The sequence below is a fragment of the Lates calcarifer genome, linkage group LG15 (genome assembly GCF_001640805.2).
Source record: "Lates calcarifer isolate ASB-BC8 linkage group LG15, TLL_Latcal_v3, whole genome shotgun sequence".
NCBI lineage: Eukaryota > Metazoa > Chordata > Actinopteri > Centropomidae > Lates > Lates calcarifer.
The window spans coordinates 12129385-12154922 of NC_066847.1; the positions used below are offsets into that span (position 1 = coordinate 12129385).

General features: G+C 38.8%; 3 protein-coding genes across 5 annotated transcripts; all 3 read left to right on the top strand.

Annotated features, from left to right (window-relative positions):
* Positions 1–412: 412 nt before the first annotated feature.
* Positions 413–7950, top strand: il6r (interleukin 6 receptor). 3 transcript variants are annotated; one of them, XM_018680529.2, is made up of 10 exons: positions 413–692; positions 1981–2394; positions 3494–3617; positions 4169–4347; positions 4456–4520; positions 4828–4972; positions 6423–6451; positions 6569–6626; positions 6949–7060; positions 7288–7950. In XM_018680529.2, the coding sequence occupies exons 1-10, from the start codon at positions 611–613 to the stop codon at positions 7550–7552; spliced, it is 1473 nt and encodes a 490-aa protein (XP_018536045.1). In that variant the 5' UTR covers positions 413–610; the 3' UTR covers positions 7553–7950. The 3 variants fall into 3 exon arrangements, with proteins under 3 accessions (XP_018536045.1, XP_018536043.1, XP_018536044.1); XM_018680527.2 differs by having other exon boundaries at positions 414–692; positions 4456–4619; XM_018680528.2 differs by having other exon boundaries at positions 414–692; positions 4456–4619; positions 6952–7060.
* A 155-nt stretch (positions 7951–8105) lies between these two features.
* On the top strand, positions 8106–11723 carry LOC108885968 (regulatory subunit of type II PKA R-subunit domain containing 1). The gene is made up of 4 exons (XM_018680530.2): positions 8106–8701; positions 8842–8918; positions 10307–10353; positions 10605–11723. Exons 1-4 carry the CDS (start codon positions 8618–8620, stop codon positions 10673–10675), a joined length of 279 nt encoding a protein of 92 aa, XP_018536046.1. The 5' UTR covers positions 8106–8617; the 3' UTR covers positions 10676–11723.
* Positions 11724–12176: 453 nt separating this feature from the next.
* Positions 12177–23835, top strand: otoa (otoancorin). The gene is made up of 29 exons (XM_051075969.1): positions 12177–12319; positions 13168–13248; positions 13340–13398; positions 14068–14089; positions 14373–14421; positions 14879–15017; positions 15216–15278; positions 15361–15554; positions 15635–15768; positions 16274–16392; positions 16487–16629; positions 16743–16851; positions 16986–17201; positions 17283–17453; positions 17685–17825; positions 18026–18078; positions 18531–18651; positions 18746–18864; positions 18960–19101; positions 19416–19609; positions 19699–19789; positions 19970–20102; positions 20235–20437; positions 21195–21344; positions 21434–21576; positions 21863–21999; positions 22126–22223; positions 23082–23235; positions 23325–23835. Exons 2-29 carry the CDS (start codon positions 13191–13193, stop codon positions 23405–23407), a joined length of 3438 nt encoding a protein of 1145 aa, XP_050931926.1. The 5' UTR covers positions 12177–12319; positions 13168–13190; the 3' UTR covers positions 23408–23835.
* Positions 23836–25538: the final 1703 nt, after the last annotated feature.

Below are 25538 nucleotides of genomic sequence, written 5' to 3' on the forward strand. Positions count from 1 at the left end.
TTTAATTTAACCACAAGAAACAATTTCATGGTACTTTTAGTGGGAAAAGCACCCTTTAGTCCTCTATTTTATCTTAGTGCACCATCACTTTCTATAGGCCAAGGTGAGAAGATGAACAGAGAATAGAAAGAGATATTTTCAGTTGTGTGCAAATCAAAAAGAAGTGAGTTTTTTTTTTTAAAGGAATAAAAGGAAAAAAATAAATAAACTAAACTGCACTAAAAAGCTACTAATTCCTACACACTATTAAATTCGGAAAAAAGTACTTTCAGAGAATGACAGATTTACAAATGAAATATTGAATATTATAATAGCAGGCCTATTGAGCTTTGGGGGGTTTATTTTGACTCTAAGGAGGATTTCCTCTGTGTAACGGCGCTGAACAAGGGGAAGAGAGCTGGGATTTCACAATAACGGGTCTCACGGAGAGCAGACTGCTGCAACCAGAGGAAGCGCTTTAACTATTCTGCCCGTAGTGGAGGACTTTCAGTAGCTCGACAGACTCTGATGATGATCAAAGTTTGATCGGAGTCACAACAGTCTCCATCTGATGCAGTGTACGCGCAGGTGATGGTGTGACGACTCGGTAAAGGGAGATTCATGCACAAAAATGCGGATTTTTCTCCCTTTGCTGTCTGTTCTTTGCGCCACGCAGGTCCACAGCATTTTCCACGCAACCTGTCCCAGAAAGGGTAAGTCCCCAGAATAAATGCATATAGAATTTGCTCTGCCATTTATTGACAACGTGAATTCAAGTGAGAAACAGACAGATACTGATGTGTAATCTTTTTGAGTGAATTAACTCACGACTTACTCAGCTTTGGTTTTGATTTTAAAAGTAACAGTGTAAGATGTGAGGTGAAAGTATGAGGTGTTTTTGTTCTCTTGTCGGTTCATACCCACTGACAGGACAGTTTCAGATTCTTTTCATTTTTTGACTGGATTTACGATCAAATAAATCACAGCAAACAAGCACTGAGCACAGTGCAACTCTGTCAAAAGTTGTTTTATCTGTGTTCTTCACAGGTTATATTTCAAATTATATTTTTAGAATTTCAAGTTTGATATTTTCAAACGGTCCATTTAAAAATACATAGTGTGCTGTGTATTAATTTATCTCTATTGTTATTTTGTTTCTCGTACTTCCAAACAAAACAAAGAAAGAAAGAAAGTTAAATCACATAAAGCCTATTTACAAGTTAGGCATTGTTCCTGACATAAATTAGTAAGGCAGACCCTGCGTTATTTTTTCTAAAACCAGGACAAGAAGCTGCTCTATCTGGACTTGCTGCCAGCTCTCTACTGGCCAATCAGCATCTACTATAGATGTGTTTTTAACCTTGGTCATGTTTGTTGTACTGGACTAAAACTGCTGCAGGGGGGGTTATGGGGTTTTGGGACAACTCCATCTGCCCTCATGCCAAAAATCCTGCACTTTAGTCACTGGTATCATTTATGAACAGGTTTAAGTAAATTAAAAAAGATTTAAAAACCATATGTGTGAAACCTAAAAGCAGTCCACATGCTATGTAGTTGTGCCATTCTGGTGTCTCTCAGCTGCAAATTCTTTATTTTCCAGGGAGCTGGTAGGAAGGGAGGACGGAGAAATAAAAAAGCGTGCAGTTAAGGCTTAAGTCATGATGGGCTGTGTGTGTGTTCTGAGTGCAGTCAGAAAATCAGAATAAATAGGGGGAATATCATGACACAAAGAGGACATGATTTAGGACAGAAAAAGAAACAGTGAAGAAGACAGGCATTTTAAAAGAGGAAGTTCAAAAGGAGTTAGTAACTTTGGTTATGCAACATTGCATCTTTGCAGCACTCTGCCTTGTCAACTGCAATTTATACTCAAGGCAAAAGAACTTATAGAAAATACTGTGTGAATGCTCACTAAAACAGCCACACACATATACAATTCAAGATAGCAAGCAATTCATTAATTCTATAAATGATGTTTTTGTCGCTTGTTTTTCTGTGCAGACCCTCCCCCCGGTGTGTTGGTTTTATCCCCAGGCAATAAGCTGGTTCTGACCTGCAAAGGCCATGTAACGGTGGATGGACTAAAGGTCAACATTGACGGAAACAGCTCAAACACCAACAGAGGACTGACTTCAACAGTTGCACCCACAACCATTGGGAATATTGTAAACACTGGACATACTATGGACAGTACTGTAAGTGAGACGTACCACTCAGAGTCAGAGGTCAGTACTGTGCATCGCTGGAAGTGGAACGGGTGGACAGTGGGGAACGGAAAGAGAGACTGGGGTGAAATCGCATTTGAGAATAGAGGGGCTACACTGTCTCTGTTCTCAGTAAGAGTGACAGACTCTGGGAAGTACACTTGTCATCACAGAGGCAGAGAGAGGTTCTCCCTAAAAGTTATTGTTGCAGGTGAGTCACAGCAGTAATGAAGTCATAATGGAGAAGTAAAGTTAGAAGAGATGCGTCACTTTAACTCGAACCAAGGGACATCTCTACTCTCCCATTGCCACATGTTTGAAATGTGTGTGTGGGTGGGTGTCTGTATTAAAAATCTACTACTAAGTTCTTCTGTTCCCATAAACATTTGGCCACATTTCTTCTTTTTTTTGGCACACTACTCCTCCTAAATGCTTACAGCTAGAAACATGCTTCCAAAGCCCAAATGTCAAGCAACTTTAGGACATGTGTACATGTGGACATGTTTTTTTTATCAATTAAAAATGAATGGGATCCTGTGGTAGCTCAGCTCAACTTTCTTAACACCCACTCAACTTTATGCAGCCACAGACTTCATTTGCAGCTTTAACTATTCTCAAGACTTTGATCTTTTAATGTTTTACCTTTTCATTTGCTAAAAATGTTTAATTTAGGAGATCTGTGCTGTTTTAGTGAAGGCTGTTACAGCTTGTTGGAGGTTTTATCAGTGTGTCAGGTGACCAACTAGAGTGAGAAGCTGCAGATTTTTCAGAGCAGAAAAAAATCTCTACACTGCTCCTAGTAGCACAAATTTATCTCAATACGCATATAACAGGCATCAAGGTGTTGCTACAAGCCTCCTGCCTCTCATCATGTAAACATTTAAGTCCATTGAGGTTTCATATTTGAGGTGTAAAGCTTAATTGATCGATAAGTCGCAGTCAAGCTCTCCTTCACTGCCATACAAACTGCAGACTGACTGTCTCCTCAGCAAGCAAAAAAGAAAAAAAAGAAAACTTTCCCTGGATACAGCTTTTCAAATGTGAGAATTTGTGTCTTTTATCTGTTTTATATTATAAATTAGATCTTGGATTAAAGATGTTGGACACATTTAATTATTTTTAAGTGGCTGTCAAGAAACTTGAAACAACTGAAAGTTTAATTGGTAAAATAAAGACAAAATAATTTTGCTGTCTTACCAGTGAATGTGACATGATTGATAGTGATCTGTGCTGTGCTTACATTTAGGAAAGACAACAAATAACTGACTAAATTAAGGTACAATACGTTTGCATGTCTTCTGCTATGTTAGATCCTCCTGAGACTCCCAGCCTGTCCTGCTACAAAAGGTCACCCAACAGTAAGATTCGCTGTGAGTGGGCACCTCAGAAGCCTGTAACTAAACAGGTGAACTGTTACCTTGTACTAAATAAAAGGTAAGGACAGACATTAACACAATAACCCACCTGTGAGTAATTTATACATAACGTAAAAGTAGTTCATATCAAAAGATAATACCATTGTTAATAACACTACTGTATATCATAAATAGATGTGTTTGAAAGTCCCAATCACTTGTATTTTGACCATGTAAAAATCAAAACTGAAATTAAAAGGTTTAGCATTTAGCAACCTTCAACGATCATGTTGAACAAGTTATGTATGTTAACATGTTCCAAGCCCATCAGTTTTACATAATATCTATAATAAATAGAATCTTGATTCTTCTCCTCTGACACCTTGTCATGGACCATCTCTTTTACACTATGGCTACTTTCCAGAAATGAAAGATTTGAGAAATTGCTCATTTTGTTTAATGTTTTAGATTAAAATTAACTTGAAAAGACAAATGTTTTTCTTTAGAAGAAAAGAGAGATGCATCAATTTATATATAAGCGTAAGTGTTAGTTTAAATAGAAGTTATAGGACTGATATCTCAATGACTTTATATCTCACCATCTCTGCCTTTCCTTCCACCCACTTGCAGACCAGCAGACACATTTCATCATCACCAGTGCTCATACTCATCTCGGCTCTCCCGCTACTGGTGCGCTCTGGACCACAATGAGGACGAGCTGAGAACATCTCACACGGCCTACCTGTGTGTTACGAGTGTCACGGGCAATGCCACCAGCACCTGGATCTCCTTCAAACCAATGGACATTAGTAAGTGTCTGGGTCCATGTCAGTGTGTGTTTTTGATCTGATGTACAAGTTACTGTGCGAAAACACTCTGAAGCTGCACTCACTATTTTCCTCCCCTGCTCCCCGCAGTAAAACCGGATCCTCCATCAGATGTGAAAGTCACACAGGAGGAGGGACATGAGACATGGATAAAGGTCACCTGGAATTTTCCAACCTCCTGGAAATATGAAGACAGATATTACAAACTAATCTATGAGGTCAAATACAGACCTCTCAAGTCTTCATATGTCCAGGTGTGTACTGGTAGACCAACAGACAAGTGGCTGGTTTTTGAACATGTGTGCCTCACATACACTGTCAGTGTGTGTGTTTACTTTTCACAGTTCAGTACTCCAGTACAGTGTTGAGTCTTCTGGCCTGAAACGATCACACACTCAGCTGTTTTTGGCCAATGACAGCATGATGTGTGTTTACCTGGTTGCCTGTTATGTGTTTCTGTAGGTACAGGGTATAAACACAAAACGCTCCCTCATTATCAGGGATATAATGCCTGGTGTTGAGTACCTGATACAGCTCAGAACTAAGGAGGAATATGACGGTCGGTGGAGTGACTGGAGTACACCTGTCAATGGCAGCAGCTGGACAGGTAAATACACGTGCAAACATGCGTACGCACATGAAATAAAATCAAGCTATTTCAAAATTATAACAGGTAAGTGGGTGTGTCCATGTCAGCATGGAAAACTTTTTTTTCCTGCTCAGGGGACAACAGCCAGAAGACATGCCGAACTGGTTTTAGAGACACAGTGGTGACGTAAATTAAGTGTACTTGTAAATCCTTGAACTTTATCAACTTGCTATTAAGTAATGCATGATCCACCCTGGATAAAAGTAGCCATAACAACCTGAGGAAGCAGGGCTCCTGTTTCCTTCCCACATGACTGGGTTTTCTAAAGAGGCTATTATATAAACATCCTCTCATACATACAGACTTTTACCTCTTCCAGTTGTGTTTATTTTCCTTTTTCAATCAATTTCCTCATCATGCAGCAAAAGAATATTTACCATCCTCATGTCCTGATTTTCTTTGCAAAATGAAATATACCCCATTCAAAATGAAAGTGACATGTGCTCTTGCAGATTTTGACATGAAAGTTTGACTCTTAAATTCTGACACATTCCTCTATATTCTTCAATTCTGGCTTTCATTTTGATTTTTTACTTTCTCAAAATGTTTCATATTTTGTTCATGAGTAAATCTGCATCATAGAGAAATCCTCAGTTTTTGCCATTTTTCCACTGAAAGGAATAGTTTGACTATTTTGGAAATAATTTGCTTACTTGGTTGGTTTTTTTATTAATTTTTTGTTTGCTTGCTTGCTTGCTTGCTTTTTGACAGAACCAGATTCAATGTTTCCTCCTGTTTCCAGTCTTCATGCTAAGCTAAGCTAATTGTCTCATCCACTAGCTTCACATTTATTGTGAAATTATTCATAGTAGTAAATTATTCAAATTATTGTTCACATTTTTTGTGAAGTTAGACATGATTATTGTGATGAGCAAAATAAACTGATTTCCCAAAATGTCAAACTATTTCTTTAAGATGTTTCTCAGTGGCTTTGGCTTTCTTGTTTTCAGTCTCCTCTCTACAGTCTATTATCAAAATAAAGGCAGAAACCGCACTCTGAAAATTGATAGTAGCTCCTCTGGTATAAATACCCTTATTTTTTTGTTGCTTTAAATATGTAACATTACTATCTTAGTATCTAACCTTTGCTTCTGCACTCAAAACTTTTATTGAATCCCTGTGTAAACAGAATATTTTCTTCCTTTTCAGACGTTTCTCAGAGCATAGATTATTTTAAAAAGAAATAATCTTCTTTAAGAATACTGAAAAAAGACTAACATAATAAGCATAATTTTGTGTTGCAGAAATCTTTTTTTCCCCTTTTCCTTTTAACTCACATGGGGATCTCAAGCTCCTTAAGATAATGCACTGTTATATGTGTTTACTTTTCACACATTTCAGCGTCTGTTATATAATCTGAGAGACTTCCTTTCTTACACGTTATCTGTGTGTATGTTTCTCTCCTCAGCTCAAAGTGAAGATCTGACAGCCACTTCAGTGAGTGTCTGCAGTGTCAATCAAATGTGTCATTTATAGGAAAATCATTTATGCTCTCGCTCTTTTTCATTTTCCTGCAGAAACTCACTCTGTCTATTGTGTTACTGTCCTCAACAGGATCCTGTCCCAGGATCCTCAGAGGAAGGATCTACTACAGATGAAGACCTGACTGATGGTATGATAGCTAGCAGACAGTAAAATGTTATGGTTAATTAGACTTGTTTGTGTGTCTGAGAGAGAGACCGGGGGGAAAAGTGATAGAGAAGGTACTCTTAAATGTTGGTGCTAAAAATCCCCTCTGCACCACTGGGTTTTAACAGGAAGCCATGTCATCATAATAACTGAGGCTCAACAACGAAAGAAGCTACAGGAAACATGGCTCAACACACCTATCACACACACACACATGTAGTCACATATAATCATCCAGTCATATGCTTGCATTGATCTTATTCTGGTCTATTAGGATTTCTCACAGCATTCCCTTCTCTTTATAGCAGTTGTGGCTGTTGAACCAGTGGACGGAGACGGGAAGGTGTCGCACCACCATCTATGGATCTCTGGTTCATTTGTCCTCTTGTTAGTCATTTTAGCTGCCTACATATTCAGGTACTGAGACGCCTGGTGTTAAATGTGCACTTGGTTATGTTTTTTGTATGTCAGAGTAAAGACAATGTGTCTCTAAAATTTGAAATTACTCTAATGTAGTAAACAAATTTACAACATGAGTTAAACATCGGTCAGTGAATTTACGATATATATTTGAAACCTCAGCAAATTCCTCAGAAAAGTCAACTTCTTCATTTGAATCTCTCTCTCTCTCTTTTGAAATTCAGACACAAGGACAGATTTATGTCTAAACTCCACAGCATGAGTGTCATCATCCAGCCTAGTGACTCGACTCAGCTCCCACCCTCCGCCCCAGCAGCCCCAGAAGGACAGGCCCTGGTGACCTTTACACCTCCACGTTACAAAGAACCACCACCGAGCAAAGCAGAAGAAGAAGGGGAAGAAGAAAATGAGGAAGAACAGAGGGTGAAGGAGAGGATAGAACCCATGCACTTCAACAACACAAGTTATTTCTTGATCCCAAGGGAGTAATGGACACTCAAAAGTGCCATGAAGCTAGCTCGAACATTTTTTGTATAGCTATATTGGTTTTTTTCACTTAAGAACTAGTGTCACATATTACAAAAGGATAATGGACTCAACATTTTTATAGTTTTGCTGTGAGCTCCTTTTGGAAGCAAACTCAGCAACAGCTTGTAAAGCCTCCTTCCCTATTTCTCTATCTCATGCCTAAAATACCTCTGAAGATTCTTCGTTGCTGTATTTGTCCTAAGAGCAGCATACTCTGTTCTATGCGTGTGCCAGTTTAAAATGTGTTGACAAACTATAGACTGGATGTATGTCTAATTAATGTATAGGCTTGCATCTACCTCATGTTCTGCCTGAAAATAATTTTGCTAAGGTTTATCAAATATATCACTCACATTCTGCCCTCTCAGTTTCCACATACTCTTTATATAGTTTGAAAAACGTAGTGAAAGTTGCTGTCAAAAGCATTAGTCATCTTTTTTTTTTTCATTCTATTTTTTAAAATTGTTTTTCAGTGACAGTATGACTAGATGTACACAGTCCACCAGTCAGCCAGCTTCAAGAAAGGGATTTACCAAAGAAAAGAACTTTAACAAATGGGATTAGTGTGGTCATGGGGTGTGATGTGCGTGTTAAACAGAAAGGTTGATGAACAAAGTAGGTGATCAAACTGTACTTAAGTCGCCATGGTGGTTCACTGTGCTTGTATTGTGACAAAATTGTCCAAAAGCTGAACTTTACAGAAGGTTGTAAGTTTCTTAGTAGTTTCTAAGCTGACACAACACTATTCTTTTTACTGCTATGCATGTGTGAAATTATTTGAAATGTGGATTTATTCGCAAACAGAAGGGAAGTAGTAGCAGTGGTGTTTCTTTTAATCAAGAGCTATGCTGCCCCCTCGCGGACGGAGTTGTCAACTGCCAGAGCTGGTTTCCATATCAACAGCTGTTCCCAAGCTAAGCAACTGTGTCAGTAACAGGTGACCGTTGTTGTCCTTAACATGGCTCCTAACGATCACCAGTCGTAGATAATAAAAGAAATAATTAGACGACCAACATCCATAGAGAAATGATGGCTGGAAAAGGCGGCTTGGTGAAGCTGGACGTCGGTGTTTTAAGCCCCGAGCAGCAAGAAACACTGCGACAGTTCAAAGTAAGTTAGCAGTGGGTATATTTTACAACGCTAAAAAGCTAGTCTGTGGCATTTGCCTAACGTTAACGCAGCCAGTTACAACTTGCTTTGCATGATGTTTATTTGCCCAGTCATTAAAATGCGTTTTCCTTCGATTCCAGATCAAGACGAGAATCGACAACGAGAAGTATTTGAGGTCGCATCCAGAAGTAGAGGTGCTGATAGGCGACTTTCTAAGGTTAGCTGGCTTGTCTTTCTTTCTTTTGAAAAGCTAAACGTGCTCGTTATGGTCAATTTCTATGTCTGAGACTTAAACTGAAAGAAATCCATCATGGTCCTGGTCTCACACAGAAGACATCCCCAGCTACAGGACGTTCCCCAAAAGCTCAAACAAAACAGAGCTAACCTTAATAAATCTGTTTGTAACTGAATCCACTCCTTACTGTATTAACTAGAGTTTAGATTCCTCCTTTTCCTTGCCAGTTGAATGCTGTAATAGGTAATGAGCACTTTTATGAAACTTAAGAAAGTGAATTATAAGTAGTATCAATGTCACTTGTTTACATGTGTGTGGGGAAAAAAGGCTTTTCCATTTCCAAAACTATAGCATATTATACCTTTATATTAAATACAAAATACCAACATCTTAATCCTTTCACGTATATTGGTCACTACAGTGGACAGCTATTCAAAAGCTGTTTTCTTGTATATACATGGATTTTGATGTCATGAGTGTTGTTCCATACACTGCCAACCATTGGCCAGGCAATGTAACACACATTTCTCAAACCCAAGATGATTGATGGATGGCCTAAAATGCTGAGCAGCTCGAGAATATCTTACCAATCTGTCTGTAGAAAGTGACGCCTGCAGGTGAAAAAAATTTGGTAACATCAAATATTGATTTTATATTAGGAGGAAATTCCAATTAATCATCTGTCCACTAGATTCAACATCATGCATTGCTGGCTGTATTTCAACTACATTTCATACTATTTCTGTGAAAAGATAAGATAAGCCTTTATTAGACCCACAGCGGGGAAATTACATTGTTCCAGCAGCAGTAGGGATTGTAAAAAATAGAAAAAGACATAAATATGAGGCAATAAGACAAGACAATATTATAAAAATATGAACCAAAAAAACAGTATACACAGGACTATATACATATAAACAGATTGAACTGTATACCGATATTGCACAGTCTGAAATAATATTGCACAGAATGAGTGATTGATAAGCAGCTTTTTCGTCACTGAATTAAAGTGCAGACTTAGTTGTTCTTGAAAATACTTCATCTGCAGTATTTGTTTTGGCTGTGAATCAACTGCTTCATGTTATTAGAATGTAACTTGTAGTTTTTGTAACAAAATTAAATTATGGCTTGCGCCCCCAATTCTGTTTACTTTTATTTGTTTATCTTTAAAGGTGATAAATGATCAGACTTTGCCCTCATTGCCCTGTATGTAACCCATTTTATCATATACAACATATTATGAAAGCATCTCACCTCCTCCCAGTCTGGGCTGTTAATACATTTCAAACCTCCATATGGTTGATTAAAAAAACAGCCTCTGCTGTCAGATTTTCATAAGTTACTAATTGCATTTCCTGCCCTCATCACAGAGATGTGCTTCTCAAAAGGCCTGCTGACATCCGTGAGTTTGCTGCAGGTGAGTAGTACACATGCACACACACATTATTTTAATGTTTGTAATTGTAAATGTGTTATTTACTGTAGTCCAAGTGTAAAATTGATATCTGCTTGTTTTTTTCTCATGTAATTTTTCAATTATAAAGTGTGGAATAACACCAGCCTTTTCCATAAAGAGTAATTGATACTGAGTTAATAACCAGTGGGGATAAATATAAACACATACAAACAAGCATAATCCTACTAATCAGGGTCTATGGTCTTTTTCAGATCACTTCACCAACCCAAACCTTCATGCGACTATTGGCTCCAAAATGGAAGACAACTGTGAAATAGAGTGAAACATACTCAACAGTCATGGCACGGCAAGCTTCTCCTCTGTATATTTCTCTGTACGGAGCAACACATGTATGGACCCTTAATCAGTAACAACGAAGATGTTAATAAGTTTGTGTTTGTCCACTAAGTTGATAGCCTTATTGTCAGATTGCTATATATATATGCAGTAAGAGAGCAAACTGGGGAAGCTGGTAGCAACTGTTCCTGATGACTGTGATTAAAAGCTAATGAGAAGAGGAAGTCCTGTGGGTATTACACACACTGTTTGTCACATCATCCACATGATTATGTAGGAACATACTGTATTGAAGAGTTAATTGTAGCCTGTGTGCTTGAGCTGAGTTCACATACTGTAATCTGAATTCATCTGATATGGGCAGTGTCCACTCAACAGTATGGATAACTCAGAACACAGCTTGTTGTCCAGAAATAATATTTACGTCACTCATTTATCACAGACTCTTCTTTTAAACAATTTAAACAGTTTTACTTCTCTTTTTTTATTTATTTTTTTTTATTCATGGTCCAGTGTTTTTTCAAATTTGTTTGTTTGTTTTTTCTTTTTCCCCTTTTTTATAGACATATACATTTTGATTGTTCCACTGGAACATTAGATCCGCATTTGTATGTAAAATGAAATAATAAATGAATGAAACATACATTTGTAGAGTCTCACATTAGAAGAGTTTCTCTAATGAAACTCACCTCTTTTGGAGAAAATGTCAACCAATATCAAATAACTGTACCTTGTCCCTCTTCTGCAATGGTTCTAACATTCAAATGCAGTCATTACCATTTGGTGTTCTCTTTGGTGAGTATGAATAGAGATTTTACTTTGTGGTTACCTTTGTTTGTTTGTTTTGGATACATAATTCTGTTCAGACAATGCAGGTCTGTAATGGGTTGAAATGTGTGGGCTTTAAGAGCCCAACCAGCTTTTCCAGCTTTCATTTGAAATGATGTATGAGCTGAGGAATAATCATTACATCCTTGTATATATATATATATATATAACCTCAAAAATAAATACACCACTGCTCCTGAAATCAATATTTATTCCTTTATAATTTATTGTTAATCTGTCACTCTGCATTGTGTACTGTTGTGTCACATGTTCAGGTCTACATCAGTCTTATGAGAAGATTAGAATAAAAGCTGCAGGTATGATGAAAGCTCTTCAGAAACTTTTATAGCGTTAACCCACCTTTGTCTAATAATGGTGAGTTAATTTCATGGTTGACATGAGAATTCATCAGTTAAAATGTTAAAAAAAAATAAATCTCTCTCTCTCTCTCTCTCTCCCCCTCTCCCTCTCCCCCTCTGTCTTTTTCTCTCTCTCTCTCTCTCTCTCTCTCTCTCTCTCTCTCTGTCTTTTTCTCTCTCCATCAGCTTTGTATGATGGACTGTGTACAGTGATGCAAACCTGCCACACTGGTTTTTCCTCTTGTCCTCTCTCTCTCTCTCTCTCTCTCTCTCTCTCTCTCTCGCACACACGCACACCTGCTTTGACTAAGTCAGGTAACCACCCAGCTCATATCAGATGTGAGAGGAAGGCAGCGGGGGAAGACACACATCCTCAGTTTGTCTATACGCTCTTTTTAAACTGAATTGCTTTTTGAGTCTACCAGGAACCAGACACAGATTCTGTAAGTAAAAACTAATTAATACATAAACCTGTAAGTTCTAAGTTTTCTTTTTCAGTCTTTGTGATGTTTTGATAGTTTTAAGTAATTATGTTGAAACATTAACATTGTTAAAATATACTGTTATAATATTTATGTGTATTTTGTATGCTTTAAAAGTTACATTTTGTTTTAAGTAACAATTTCTCATGAGTGATGGTTCCCTTTAATGTCATGTTAATGCATCGTATAACCAACATATATCATTATGCAGGAAAAAAACTAGATCAAGTCTGATTTTACAAGAGACCATACATGGTCTTAGGATAAGAGGTCAGTATTATTCTATTATTGTTATTCTCTACTCCATCTGTGGGGACCATTGCGTATATTTAAATGAGAAGCAAACAAATTAATTGAAGGCAAACAAATCGAACAATGGCAAAATACCAACATGCAAATGTTGGTGAAGGAGTTCCAATATGTGACGAGGAAATCAAGGCTGTTTGTGCCAAAGTGATGGAGCAACAGAAGAGAAGTTGACAAAATGTTGTTCCGCAGTACATTATGTTCATCATGTACAACCTGTTTTTTTGCAGTATGTTATCCCCCAAGTCCACCCAGTCTCCCGCAGGATGGGTAATGGGTATGGTAACTATGATCACACATCCTCAGAGGATGTGTGTCACAAAACTGGAGGTGGCTCGCATGGAGACAGGTTCCATAACAACTGGAGACCTAATAACAAAATTATCACATCTTATTACTCGTTAGGTCATGGAAAGAAATATGATTTAAAAGGGCAAAACATGAACATCTATGTCAAACTCACTGTGTTGATTTTAATGCACATTTTCCATTATGTCCAACAGACAGGCAGGAGGGTCTTTTCACCATGGCTCCAAAAGGAGGAACATTTTTATTTCTCCTTATTGTGGCCTGTGCAGTCATGGGTAAGTGGAAATGCCATCACATGCATCATATCAGCTTATAATTTGCAAAATGCGTGCATGTTGTTTATGTGTCATGTGTCTACCTGCTCAGCTAACCTCCCAACTATGAAGCCTAATGAACATGACTACAAGGACATGGCCAAAAAACTGGTATGTTATTTGCAGCCACAATTCAGCTTTCCATGTCATGTCCATGTTTTCTCTGTGTCACCATATTTTGTTGTTATCACACTGAAATAGTGAAAAAATTTAACTTTTACGCAGAAGAGTGATGAGTGTATGGCATGACTCATAGAAATTAATCTGTAGTCATTAGTAGGAATTGCACTGGAAATTGCATCTTGACATTTTATGGCCTGAGAGAGTAAATAATCTGAAAATGGTGCAAAAATTAAATCTCTCATCTCAGGAGAAAAAAAGAATCAACTGTCATTTTTTTCCATAGTATTTCCTGTGCTTTTATTTGAATACAGCACCACTGTTCGAACAGATTTTAAGTTGGGGTTTTTTAATGTTCACATCATTTTTGTTGAAAATCATCAAGTTCAAGAAAAAAAAAAAAACAGGATTACAGAGAATAGTTGCTTTGTACTATGACCTATTATTCCCCTCAGCTCCATGCCATCCTTCGTGCTTTGTTTTTAGAAAACATCAGAGTTACATGGCAGTAGCTTCTTCTCTACTTCCTCTATTCTAGACTGTTGCTATCACAATTAGGGCCTATGTCATGCTTTACCATGCATTTAGTAATCTAAAACTCACAATTAAATGTCTTACCCTGTACATCTAATGATGATGTTCGTGTGTTTTTTTCATCAGATGGCGAAGTGCCAGAAACAGGGTGAGAGGACTGTCAAGAATCTATGAAATGAGCTTGTGTTTCTGCATGTGTGTGTGTGAGAGAGACAGAGAGAGGAAGAGGAAGGAAAAGACTGTGTTTGAATGCATTCAGCTAATTCACTGTCCAAAGCCTAAAGTATTCCCAGCTGAGTGTGTGAATGAGAGAGTGTATGTATGCATGCCTTATGAATGTCCTCTGTAACATGAGTAACAACCAATTCATGGCAGTCAGTCAGACCAGTCTTGATGTGATTGTATAAATATGGAGGGTTACTATGTTACAGGATACCAGGTGCCTAAGATGATGCTGCTGAACACCGTTTTTGATAACAGGTAATTCTGTATGTGAGTCTCTGTTGTGTGTTTGGTCAATTTCCAGAAGAGGCAAAACATTTTTTATATTTTCCCCTGAATTTTCAAGTATTATCCCTGGTTTTTTAAAACCACGAGTCCCTTCCAACCATCCATTTAAGAGCTATTTACTTTAAGTTGATATGGTGTGAGTCTATTCTTTAGCCTTGTACAAATGTTTTAATTTGATGAGGAGATTTATTTGCTTCAAGCTGAGGAAATGTGAGGAGGGTCCAATTATTGTCAAGACACCCTCGAAAAAGGCATGGGCTGTGTTTGCACTGTGAAGGACGCGTATGACACAGTGCTGCTCGAAAGGTGAAAATTATCTTAGCTGAATTGATCTCGATGATAAGGTGAATGAACATGAATGAACAAATAAAACACAACACGTGACCTTTAAAACCAGCTCTACTTTCCACTCTAATTTCTCTTTCAGTAATTTGCCTATGAATGACAGAAACGCTGACACATCCAACCCCACCCTTACCGCTTTTCTTGATGTCCTGAGTTCTGCCACTGGGTACCCAAACAAAGATTCAATTAGCCAAAAGCCCATGGATGATTCAGATAAAATGGTGAAGACACACACACACACACACACACACACACACACACACACAGTCATCCACACATACACACATGTTGGTACATTTAAAACACATTTACAAAATGTGTTCACAGCAAGAAAAAAACACTGATTATTTGTAAGTAAAACTGAACCTGCTGAACCTGATGTGTCTCTTTTCTCTCACTCTTTTTTTTTTTTTTTTTAGACAACCCAGATGTGGAATTGCACCCATCTTACACAAATGATCAGGCAGATGAGGAACTGCTCTGTCAGTACACTAATTACCATAATGTATGAATGAATGAATACTGCTCTCTGATAGTTAAATCATACCTACTATCTCTCCACAGGAGGCATCTGCGTGTTACATGAGGGCATTTGTGGCCCTCAAGTCCTGGAAGGCTTTAATCACACAGGGTGAAAACAACATGGACCCAGACGACTATGACACATTGCTGTGGGCTGCCAAACCTGCACTGGAGGATATGGCCTCCTCAGGAGTGAGCCTCCCTCCCAAAGTAGATGGCGGAAACATGAAAAAGATGTGAGTGTGTTTTGATGATTACTTCCTCCAGTGTCTATCATCAATGTTTCTTAATGTGGTAAAACAGCTGTTGGTTCCAGGATGATTACGCTGCGGGAGGTGCATGCTACCATGTCTGACGATCAAAGGAGCGAAGTGGCAAAATGGGCAAAAGAGCAGATCGCTCAGAATAACTTCAACTGCACAATGATGCCACCATCTGACTCAAGATCAAGTAAGAAATGAGTTAAATGCATCAAGTCAGCACTTTCTACAATAAAATCTGATCGCACATTCAAATATATTCACCTTATAACTAATATAACTGTTTATGGGAAAATCTGATAAGTTCATACTCCTCTGTTAAATGGAAAGAGGAGAGAGGAGAAAGAAAATACATCAGAGAAGCTAGAAATGATGTGGATTACAAGGTGAAGGAGACAGAGGAAAACCCTTCCCAATTCCTTCTAAGGTAAAAGTGACTAAACAGAGAAAAGTGCAGGCACTGGTGAGATGATGAGGCTGAAGAGATTAGAAAATAGAGAGATAAGAGAAAAAGCATTAAATGAGAGGGTGAGTGAAATGGCTGAAATAAAGCAAACCAGACGAAAACAAGAAGAACAAGAGGAGAACTTGGAGGAAGGGTGTGAGCCTGATGAGCAGAAGGCAACTTCTCTAATAAACATCATGCAAATCAAGTGAAAAGTCATGTCATTAAACAACAGTCATTCATTCTGTAGCACATATGGAGCGCTGCAAACCTTCACTGGAATGGCTGGACTTGGACGCGATGACCGAGATGGGGCCTTACCTCTCCCATTTAGCATCAAGTGATCTTGATTCTTCTCCAAAAGAAAAGGTGAGGAGAGGGGTGCTCAACAAGGGATATCGAACCAATGAAACTAAAGGTAGCACATTACAAGATTTTAATTTCTTTTCACTCTGTCCTCCAGCTGTGTGAATTTTTCCACTCAACCAAGCTCAAATCCAGCATTAGCGAGACGACCAAAATAAAACCCAGCCTGGGCACAACGTTTCTCCAAAAAGTTAAGGAGTGCTTCGGGGGAAAGATGGAGTTCGCACAGCATGTGGACAAGTATGTATTGTAGGGAGGAAAAGTCTTAGATATACTTAGAGAGAGAGCGCATCATTATAAACACTCTCCTGTACAAGAAAGAAAAATACATGAATGCCTTTGAACCTCCGCAGGCTTGGTGCACTGGCTTGTTTTTATTTCGACCCACCACACTTAACTTCTGACCTCGCCAAGAAATTCCTCTCTGAGCTTGACAACTGCGAAGGCCCCAGAATCACATCGGTATCACTGACTTGCTCATACTCACCCAAACTTTCACACATATCCCCCTTTCAGTCAGGACAGAGGTGCTAAAATTTGTGAATCTCTGTAATCTCTTAATTGCTCTTTTTCTTTTTATCCTGTCCTAATTCAAGGTGAAGAAGCACCTCGTAAAGTCTCTGTTTGCAAATTCCAGCCCTGCCGAAGCACTAACTGAGCTGGGCAGCAGTGTTACCTTGTTGACCCCCAGACAACTGTCTGAAATCAATGGCACTGATCTCAAAGAGGTTCTGAAAAAGCTGGGTGATAAGGTCAAATGGACAAAGGCCCAGCTGCGCACTCTGGTCAAAAAACAGCTGGGCGATGACGAGGTGAGCCTACAGGGTTGGCAGCTTGTCTCTCTCTTGGCTCTCCCTCCCACTTGATACTTACCTCACCCTGCTTTCCTTTAGTGTAAAGACGTGTCAGGTGAGGAGCTGAAGGCGCTTCAGTCAGTCGCAGAGGGTGTGCCGAACTGTGTCCTCAAGCGCGTTAAAGCCCGGGAGATCCTGGATGACACAGAGGCTCTGAAGAACATCTCCAAGCGGATGAAGAAGGCACAACTGAAGGCCATGCTGCAGGGGGTGAGTGAGGAGAGAGGAAATAGAGGATAAACTTTATAGAATAAGAACAGTGACTCTGATGTCCACTGTTTTTGGGAAAAACTGAGAGAATGAGAGGTTAATAGAAAAATCCAAAGAAACCAACTGAGCGATTTTATTTCAAATAAAAAGTAATTTGCACTATCTGTGATATCATTTACTGTATATACACTGTAAAGATCATTTTAGAAAGAATGAAATGTTTCTCTATAGCTGCATAAGGATATGGATCCCTCAGAGCTGGTGAAGAAGTTGTCCGGCCCTTTACTTCACAGTGTTTCTCTAAACAGACTGGAAAAAGCAAACATCACCTCTTTGGAAGAAGTGGGGAATAAAACATGGAGTCAGTCACAGGTGACACCCCTAAATACCTCCTCTCCACCAACAGCCCTGAGCTATTAAATGTATTTTAACATGTTAAACATTTTGAACTTACCTTTTAAATCTTCCATAAATGTCTCAGTTAATTGTTAATTAAGGCTATTAAGTTAATAATGTAATGAGCTCTATTTACAAAAAACTGGTGCCATGTTTTCTTCTTTGGTGTTTTCCAGGCAGCATACCTGGCAAGAAAAATGCAAAAACTAAAAAAGAATCTTCAGTTTTGGTAAGATACAGAGCAGTGAAGGAAATAACAGAAACCCTGTTTGACATGCTACAATTCCTAGCTTTGAAATAAAAAAACAATCCCTTTTAGGCTAAAATAGATTTTATTGTGTTAATTCAAATTGATGGTCATGTTTAGGGTCATTAAATCACTTAAAACTTGCTTTAAAATCTCAAGTATGTCTCTGTATCATTAAATACTTGTGACAAATAGGCAAGTAGCATCGTTAAACTTCTACAACATTAAATTATCACTGTCAAAACCCAGAAAACAATGTAGCACATTGTAGTAAGAAGATGCTAGGCTTCACCACATTCATGTTTAATCCAGGCTTATTATATATCTACTTTATATTTTAAGTTGTTTACATTATGTGCATGCTCTTGTTTCTGTATGTGCATTTCTGCCATTGCTTTACATGCCTACATTCAAAATATTATTGACTGAAACAGGAAGCTGCATTCAGTGATCCAGGGCATAACCTGTAAGATGGTCGACAACGTTGCTGACAGTGACACTCGGGACATGGCTGAGGCCATGACAGAGACTCCACAGTGGCTCTCCAAAGTGCAGGTATACATCTACTCACACATACAGTATACATGCACAATTATCTATAAATAAGACGTGTGGAGTGTACCTGTTGGCAACAAATACATGTTTTCAGGCAGGATGTGCTGCCCGAAAGCTTTTTGTGACTTTGGAGAAAGAGAGAGCCGACTATTTCAAAACCATCACAGGGGACGAGCTGGGCAGAATTCCTACCTTGTTACTTATTCACCTGTGGTAAGCAAACACTCTCCCTTTTTTTGGGTCTCATTTAATACTGTTTTCATGCAATAAAATGTTACAGCTCCCTCATCTCATTTACACTATCCCAGGCCTTCCAAGGTGAAGGATTTGCCTGACTCTGTGTGTCCCATCTTCCTCGACAAGATGGAAATGGCCAACCTGAGCTCATTGTCTCTTCATGCCCCGTCTCGCCCTGCGCTCACCCAGAAGGCCCTGCACTGCCTGGCCAATGTACACACAAGGATACATATGTTTAGTTTTTTGATGATGGTGGTAGAGAGTACAGTCTTGTACTTAAGCCCACAATCTACTATAGGTTTTTAGTTGGTTTAAAATCTGTTGACTTAATGAATGAATCCATATAATGTACTCATCAAAGCATTCAGTGAGCCCTTGTGCCCTGAATCATCTGTATCTCTTATGTTTCTCTGCCTATTTATTCATGTTTTTCCTTTAAATCGTCACCTGCTGTACACCTATTAGTATCACATAATGAGTCCAGTGACGTGCAACAGCAGCCTAAGACATTTTCTGTACATTTGCAGGGGACAGATTTATCCGTACTGACCACTAACGATATGTCCAGGCTCGGACCGCTCTTGTGCGAGCTGTCGGCTTCCCAACTGCGCCTCATGGCCCCTGAGGTCATCAACTCCAACCTCCAGGCCATGGCTTCCTGCCAGCACATTCCTAAAGACCACAGGGCAGATCTAATTCAGCTGGTCAACCAGACTTTTGGGTAGGACATTCTCCCCCGTGGACATTGGAGCTAATACAAAGACAGAGAAAACAGGAACCTTATGCATATGTTTTTAAAATCTTCTGCAGGAATCCATCTGATTGGTCCCCTGAGACAATGGAAATGCTCAGTCCTCTCCTCATTTTGGATGATAATGCCATATCTGCTCTGCCCAATAAGGTGCGTATCTTTTGGGTTCTCTGTCACATGTCGCCTGGACAGTGATGCAGCTCATAATATCCTTTGTTTGCTTGTCCACATTTTTATCAATGAATCATCAATCGCTCAAAACTAAGAGAGTTTAGCACTTTTCCAGTTGCTGCAATTCATGTTTATTTACCCTCTCTCTGTCTTTGTTAGCCGTGGATGAAGGACATTCTCTATTTTCTGGAGTCACGTATGTCCCTAAGCTCAGACGCCCTGAGAAAGAAACTCTTCAGTCTCGCCACCACCTCAAACACCACATCAAATGCAGTGCGTAGAAAGAGAGCAGGTGAGGAAGAGACATATTGTGCATGTTCTTTTTTTTTCTTGGTTATTGATGCCACATAAAAAATGGTGCTGCATGATTCTGTTATATGTTCTGTTTCTCACATGTATGTTACTTTCCTTCTGTTTCCCTCAGCTGACAGCAACAATGGTAGTGACCATGATAAAGTACCCACTGTGCAGTTGATCGAAGAATTGCAAATGGAGAACGTCTACTGGACGGCTGCACAGCTGGACCTGATGTCAAAGGACACCTTCCTCGCCACTGTAGAAATACTTGGGTCCATCTGTAACTACAATGCAGACCAACTGGCCGTGCTCAGTAAAAAAGCAGCTCAGGTACGGGGCAGGTGAACTTTATTATTTATGGTACTGACTGAAAACTAACTAACTCTTCATGTTATTTCCTATTTTTTTTATTTTATTTTATTTTATTTTATTTTATTTTTATTTTTAATTACCTTCCTTGTTGTGTCTATTGTGACTGTTTTGTTTCCTGTTCTTGTGTGTTTTTTTCCCTCCATTGTTTCATCACCTCACTTCCCCAATCAGCCCTCCAGTCACCTGGTCTCTCCACACCTGCACCTCACTCTATAATCTACCTGAACTATATACAAGTTCCTTTCGTCAGTTTGTCTGTTGAGTTACCTTCTGCCTTTGCTTTTGGGTTTTTCTATTTTCCCAGTGTTTCTGCTTTCCAAGTGTCTTGACAAGTGATTAACATTGGGCACAGACAGTGGCTCTGTGCAGCTCAAGGGAAGGCTGAAAGAAAATGTATATCTGGTGTGATAAAAGTTTAAAAGACCCTTCCCTGCTCTCCCAAAAATCTCACTTTAGCAAAAAGGAAAAAAACATAACCCACCCCCAGTTTTGACCCTCTCTTTCCCTCTACTAATTTCCATACAGTTCCTAAGTAAAATACACTACCACATATACAAATCCAAGGTTAAATCTCATTCAGAATGGGAATCATGAACTTTTTAAGGTTGTAATTGCATGTATCAGTGTTAAAATGCTACACTTAATCACAGTCATTTTATGAGTACAGTCTGAGGAAGTCTGATTTGTTTGAATGTGTTTTTACATCTTCTGGCAGGCCTTTGGACCAGTGTCACAAATGACTGAGAATGATGTGATGCAGATGGGATGTATAACTCAGGGCCTCTCTGACGCAGACCTGGAGAAGCTCCCCCTCCCTCTGGATGCTATGGAGGGAATTGCCCACTGCGGCTGGAATGATTCACAGGTCAAGTCCAGAAACAGTTTCACATGCTCATGACTATGATGCTGATTCTACTCACGATGTTCCCTAATCATGATGACCTGTCTCAATAGATGGAGCCGTTATGGAAGGGTGTTGCTAAATATAACAACCTGACAGCGGAGAAGCTGGAAGCTGCAGAGATGGTGGCACTGAACCGGTCCATCTGTGGCCTCAGCTCCACTGAGATCCAACAGCTCAACAAGGAAGCTTTCAAGTTTGTGCATCACTTTCTCCTGCTTGTTATATTAACAAATTACTTTATATTCATTTAACCTGAAGTACCAACTGACAAAAGACCAGGAGGAAAAAAATGTTATGTGTTGTGCCAAATACCTATTCTGGCATCAACATATAGCACAGAAAACTAAAGCCTTTGTCTCATGCAGATAAAAGTGTTCACTAACAATCTATGCAACAGATAGATTATGACAATAGATAAATAGATAAAATAAAATAAATAGATAAAACAACTACATAGTGCGTGTGTGTGTATGTCACAGGGATGCTGTGGGCTCAATGGATGGTATTCAGTGCTCCTTCAAGGTTACACAGCAGCTGAAAACTCTTGCTATGTCAGCATTTGGAGAACCCAGCTCCTGGACTGAAGCGCAAGTGGCCGACTTAGGCAACATCATTGGTGAGATCATTTCCTGTGTTTCTCTGCTGCAGGAAACTGAACTCCACTGTAATATTCCTCCTCATTATTTGCCTTTACCCAGCAGCATCTTGCAAATTACTGACCCCCTGTTTCTGTCTCCCTCAGCTGGATTGGATGCAAATGAGTTGGCTTCTTTGGACCCACCTGTCTTTTCATTTGTCAAGGGCACCTGCATCCCACGCATACCACCAGACAACTTTGCTGTAAGTACATTTGCATCGAGTAATGCACACTACTTAACATTATTTAACACAGTACTTAACAAGTATTTCCATTTCATGTTACATTATACTTCAACTCTGATACATTTCAAAAAGAAATATTGCACTTTTCAGAATCAGAAATACTTTATTTATCCTTTGTGGGAAATTGTTAAGTTGCAGAGCGCCAATTCACAAATACAATAATATAAAATAGATAAATAAAGCAGAGTAAAGTAAGGTAAAAGTATTTGGTAGCTATTGTAATAAACAGATTTGCATGCTATTTTTCGTACAAAAATATGAGGACAAGACCTGAGTCCTTAAAGTTTAATTTTCTTATATAATGTGAAAAAATCTACTTGTGTAGTAGGAATATTAAAGTTTTCAATGCCTTTCACCTTTTTTCATTAACTTTCTAAAATCACTGTCCTCAGAAATGTAACAATGCAACTGCTTTTAAAAAGTTTTTTAATCTTTTAAATGGCATTGTAACATTTTTATGCTTCTACATGGTGTTCTGTTCTTTTTATGACTTTAATGCATAATCTCAAGCACTTTGAGCGGCTTGACACCAGCAGATTAAAATTTTTAAAAAGTACATTATAGTGTACTGTTAAGGTATGTACATGTATAGTATACGTATGCATATACAGGGTATTTTTGATAAAATGAGTACTCTCACTTTTTTAGTTCAGTTACATTTTGTTGATAACACCTCTGTATTTTTCCAAAAAAAAAATAAAAAATGGCATTGCATTGTTGCATGGCATTTACTCATAATCATATTACTTAAGTAAATTATCTGAATATTTTTTCCAGCCCTCTGACCTCTGTGCTACTTACTGTTTTTCCCTCCAGGCACTCTCTGTTGTTCAGCTGCAGGCTCTTGGTCCTGACAACGCTGCTGTGGTAACTGCTGAACAGCGAGCTGCGCTGGAGAATGCCCAACAGGATGCTCTTGACAGGGCTGTTACCGGGTCCTCTGAGCAACCATCACGCACCAGCGAGTCAGGTAAGAAGACACATGTGCACTGCTGTTAATTTACATATTCTTTTGTGTTTAAGTATTAACAGAAATCTATTTATCACTCTCTCGTCCAGGAGCTCCATCACTGAGTGTCGAGGGGATCTCTGCTTTCATGAAACCCATTCTGTTTCTCCTCATGGGTTTCCTGCTGCTGTGAGACCAGAGTCACCACATCTGTCTACAAAACCTGCAGAAGCTTTAATTAACCACACAGTCTCATTTCTATCATTTCCATTATTTCTATTATATTATTCTATTATAGAGCACTTGTGACACCATTTAATTCTTCAAGTTTATCTTATTTGAGATGAAGACATGCTTCTCCTAGATTGATTGTCTGAGATAATTTTTGTGTGGAGGAGTGTACACAACACAACATAATCAAATGACCAGGTAAGATGTGTTGGGATTCTTTATTATTACTTTTTATCAAGTTCATTTTTAAATATATCGCTATATTTATGAGAAAGTATATTTTAATAGAAGAAAGAGAGATATTATGTGTCAGTCTTGGGATATCTTAAGATCTCACAATTTGCATATTTGACACTGTACTAACAAAATGGAGGATGACAAATGATTCAATAAAGACTACTTTTCATCTTCACTTTGGGTGTTGGTGTTCAAACTTTACTGCACCTGGCAGGAGTTGAACCTGCAATGCCTGACTTACCAAGCAGGCATCTTACCAGAATGTACTATTTGATCTGACACTTAGCAACAATTTCTTTGAGCCTTTGAGTAATTTGTATTCAGTCTTGAACTCCAAAATTCACTGTCTCTTGTAAGCCTGTCTTTTGTTGAGCATGGTGAGATTTGAACCTGCAACCTTTAGACTACGAAGCAGACATCTATCAGCAGGGCCAGTTCTAGGCAAACATATATGAGGGGGCAACTTGTATCAAAACACCACTGTTGTGTGACGTTGTGATGTTTTGAAGCGTTTCAATGGTTCAGAGCGTTTCCTTGATTTGACAGCTTTGAGTGGTTTGGCGCTAAACAAGTTGTATAAGATGCATCATCATTATTCAACAATAATGTCTTACTCCTTTTAACAAAGAACTTAGTCGTACTTCTGGTGCAGTGTATAAGTGTCTTCTAACCACAAGTGTATGATTAATTTTAATGTGTAATGATGATGTAATCATTAATTAGTATAAATGAACAAAAACATCAGCAGATTAAAATGACCACACAGTCTTTTCTGAACTTTTATTGCTGTCATCATGGGATTGAAACAGTGTCAGTGCTTCAGTCGCGCTCTTGAGAGATTGCTATGGCTTCAGTTAGCACCAGATTTCACTGTTCTTAATTAGACTGAAGCCTCGAAGTTTTGAATCTTTTTCAGCACAATTAGAAGGAAAGCCTCAGAGCTTCATGAGGCTTCACCTGCCCATCACTAGAAATGGGAAAGGGCTCATCATCTGTTTTCTGTTTGTTCACTCCAAAACAAAAATCGATTGGCTGTTATATACACGGACTCTCCACCATGAGGCTGGCCAAGTCCTTTCTTCAGGTAGGAAAAGGAAGTAGCTCAGGCAAACTGGTTTTCTTTATAGCCTCTGTGGGTACAGCAACACCAATGGCTTACCATAAATGTTTGTAAATTTTCTATTACTGCAAAAGAATTAAATAAAAAAGTGAAACAATTACAAAGCAAACTAAAATAAAATCTAAATGTGTTTAAGCTGTGCTGGTTATTTATTCATCTACAGTAATTTATACTTGTCTCCATACTGTATGTTTATTAAGGCCATTTATCTATTATTGCTTACAATTTTCAGTAAGTGTCTAAAACTAAATTTCTTGTAAAAATGTTATCTTTCAAAATCTTTCAAAGTTTGACGAGGCAGCCAACATTTTTATAGGGGGAAAGGTTTGGTTTTTACAACGTTCTGTGATTCTTTAACGCATCACCGTATGCGCATGCGCTTCGACTATAAGAATGACGTCAGACGCCGACATTGGCACACCATGGCGAGCTCAGCTCGGTGTTGGCGGCGTCATGGCGGGGCGAAATTTAAAACCCCGGGGGCTTGACAGCAAAACTGCCCTTGTCTGCAAAAGTTTCTGAAAATTAAGGGACACCGGGACGATCGCGTCCAACAACAGGAGGAGCTCGGAAACTTATTCAGAAAGGTAAGAGATGCCTCTAATTTAGCCGCGAGTTACCGTGGCGTTAATGTCATTGTCGGCAGGTGTGTCGGCGCGTGTAAGGGTCGGAAAGTTTCTAATTTACTGTGTTGTTTAGAGTGAGATGTTTAACTTTACTGCGCTGTGGGAATGTA